This window comes from Silene latifolia, chromosome 2, assembly GCF_048544455.1.
Source record: "Silene latifolia isolate original U9 population chromosome 2, ASM4854445v1, whole genome shotgun sequence".
In the NCBI taxonomy this organism is placed as follows: domain Eukaryota; kingdom Viridiplantae; phylum Streptophyta; class Magnoliopsida; order Caryophyllales; family Caryophyllaceae; genus Silene; species Silene latifolia.
In genome coordinates, this window is record NC_133527.1 from 95,940,774 (window position 1) to 95,944,109 (window position 3,336).

At 35.4% G+C, this 3,336-nt stretch overlaps 1 protein-coding gene across 1 annotated transcript; it reads left to right on the forward strand.

Annotated features, from left to right (window-relative positions):
- The first annotated feature begins 447 nt into the window (after positions 1-447).
- LOC141641116 (uncharacterized) lies at positions 448-2,357 on the forward strand. The gene is made up of 4 exons (XM_074449793.1): positions 448-707; positions 1,022-1,550; positions 1,740-2,159; positions 2,265-2,357. The coding sequence occupies exons 1-4, from the start codon at positions 448-450 to the stop codon at positions 2,355-2,357; spliced, it is 1,302 nt and encodes a 433-aa protein (XP_074305894.1).
- The last annotated feature ends 979 nt before the right edge of the window (positions 2,358-3,336 follow it).

Below are 3,336 nucleotides of genomic sequence, written 5' to 3' on the forward strand. Positions count from 1 at the left end.
AGTTAAGGGAGCTTATCTGTGCTAGAGATAGTTTTTTTTACTCAAAAAGCTAAGATCCAGTGGTCTATTGAGGGTGATCTGAATACATCCTACTTTCATCATGTTATTAAGAAGATAAATATGTTGAATAAATTTTTTCAAATTGAGGATAACCAGGGGATGGTTTGCACTGACGGGGCTAGCATTCAGGCTGCGTTTCTGGATTATTACCAAGAACTTTTGGGGACACAGACTGATGTTGCATGTGTTAATCAAACTGTAGTCAGAAGGGGTAATTCTTACATTGAGGAACATTATGCCATTCTTTCAAAGCCTGTAACTGCAGATGAAGTCAAGCAAAGCATCCTTAGCATTCCAAGAGACAAGGCTCCTGGGCTAGATGACTATAATAGATAGTTTTATAGGGATGCTTGGGATGTTGTTGGAGATGAGATATGTGCTGCTATAATGAACTTCTTTAGTACTGGTCAATTGTTGGTCCAAGTTAACACCACTATAATCACCTTAATACCAAAAGTTGATAGGCCAACAAGTGTGAAGCACTTTAGACCTATTTCATGTTGCAATGTGCTATACAAAGCTATCTCAAAAATTCTATGTGCTAGGTTGGCTCTCATTTTGCCAGACCTTATCAATAGGAGTCAAGGTGCTTTTGTGAAGGGAAGGAGTATTTTGGAGAATATATTGATTTGCCAGGACTTGGTCTGGTATTATAATAGGGATATGGCTTTCCTAAGATGTTTGTTTAAATTAGATTTACAAAAAGCTTATGACTCAATTGAATGGAGCTTTTTGGATCAAATGTTAGTTGCTTTGAAGTTCCATGGCATTTCAGAAGTTTATTTATGACCTGTGTTACTACCACTTCCTATTCACTTAATTTGAATGGTTCACAGTTTGGTTATTTCAAAGGGAGAAGGAGTTTAAGGCAGGGAGACCCCTTTTCTCCATTGTTGTTTTGTGTGTGTATGGAATATCTTTCCAGAGTTATGGACTATGTTGTTGGCCATTGGTATTTCAGGTTTCATCCTCTATGTAAGAGTTTAAGGTTGACACACCTACTACTTGTTGATGACTTATTGATGTTTTGTAGAGGTGATGTGAGGTCTATTATGTTGATTCTCAGAGCCTTTTCTACGTTTAGTGCTGCCTCAGGTCTCAAAGTTAATGCTGACAAGTCTGAGGTGGTATTTAATGGGTTTCCTGATTGGCTAAGGACTGATATCACCCATATTTCTGGTTTCCAGGAAGGTTCTCTTCCATTTAGATACTTGGGTGTGCCAGTTCAACCTGGAAGACTTACTATGTCTGACTGTAATATTTTGATTGAGAAGATTGTTCATAAGATCAGGGGCATAGGGGCAAGAAAGATGAGCTATGCGGATAGGCTTGTCCTTATTAACTCTGTACTCAATACTTTGCATAGTTACTGGTCTTCCATTTTTCTCATTCCAAAAGGTGTGGTTCAAAGAATTGAAGCTATCTATTGCAATTTTTTATGGAGCAGTGATGAAGTTTATCATAGGACACCTCTTGTGGCTTGGGATAATGTATGTTGTCCTAAGCAATAAGGTGGTCTGGGAATTTATGCAGCAGGGGTGTGGAATATAGCAGTTATTGGAAAATTGGTGAATTGTATATACACAAAAGCTGGCAGGTTATGGGTTTTGTGGGTAGATCATGTCTATCTGAAAGGAAGTGACTGGACTGATTATCAACCTTCGCTGGATTCTAATTAGAACTGGAGAAATGTTTGTAAAGTGAGGGATGTGTTGGCAGGAGGTTTTCATGATAACCAGTGGGTGATAGCCACTAGGGGTTATTCTGTTAGTTCTGGTTACCATTGGCTTAGGGGACCACACCCCCCTGTCCAATGGAGTAAGGCTGTTTGGGATAGATGGAACATCCCTAAGCAGGCCTTTATTGGATGGTTGATTCATAGAGAAGCTCTCAACACTAGAGCTAAATTGCATCATCTGGGACTGTGTGATTCTGATCTCTGTGTACTCTGTGAACGGGGAGTGGAAACCTATGCTCATCTGTTCTCAGAGTGTGCTTTTAGTTCTCAGATCTTACTAGCAGTGGAGCATTGGTTACAGCTGTGTCTTTTTTATCCACGTCAGAGTTACTCAAAGATACAGCAGAAAACTTGCAGCATAGTGCGTTTGGCCTGTTGATACCACATCTGGCATGAGAGGAATAGATGCAGGCTGGAGCTCAACTTAAGAAGCCATGTTCTAATTGTGAATGCAATTAATGTGCAGGTGAAGAGCAGATTGAAGCAGCTGGTGCATCTGCCAGTTGCTAGTAGTGATAGACTTTGGCTAAATTCTATAGGAGTTGTTATTGATATATGATGTATTAGTCCATTGTATTACAAGTTATTGAACTGTCAAACTATGTACTGATTGCCTATTATTGAATGAATACAAAATGCTCACATTTTACCAAAAAAAAAAAAAATAGATTATATGTACTTTGTATGATTTTAGTATACACTTGTATACTTGTTGGCATACAATGAGATTTTGGTGAGATTTTGAATTGGGACGAAATTGCACTTAATGTATAATTTATAAGGCTAAATTACTCCAATTGAAAGTTATGGGGGTTAATTTCACAATTACAAAGAGTTATGGAGGTCAATTCCACTTTCCCACAAAATTATATTTCGTTAAGTTATTCAAAAGCCAATACTTTGTCACCATTTTATTGTTGATTGTGTTCTAAATGACTCTTCAATTTCATACCTATTTTCATAATAAGAGTATTTATTTTACCTTTAACTGTGATTTGTTTATGTTTTGTTACCTTTCGTACCAATTTTACTTTAAATTGGACAATGCTCTTGCAACAAGTTGATCGTGAAACAGTTCCTGAAGAGACTTACTCGATCGGAAAAGAAAAAGGATACTAACCTTTGTAACAAGTCTCATCTCCCTATATACTAAGACAATAAAACTCTTTAAATTTTTCCCTCCAAAAAGCATCAAACTAAATACGGAAACAAAAAGACTTATTTCTTTAAATTATTATCATTTCATCAAAATATAATCTTTTAATCAAATAATAATATTTTTTTCAAAATCTAAATTATAATATTTTAATTTAAATAAGATAAATTCACTATAAATTATAAACTGTAAATTTCTAAATTTTTGTTACGTATTATTATATGTTAGAGAATGACTTGACATATTTTGTATAAAACAAAACATTAAACTGATATTATAATTAGCTTCGTCAAAAAGACAAATTAACATAATTTGAGAAAAATTATAATTTGTAATCATTATTTAATAATAGTAACTAAAAACAAAGCCTCTAGAAATACCG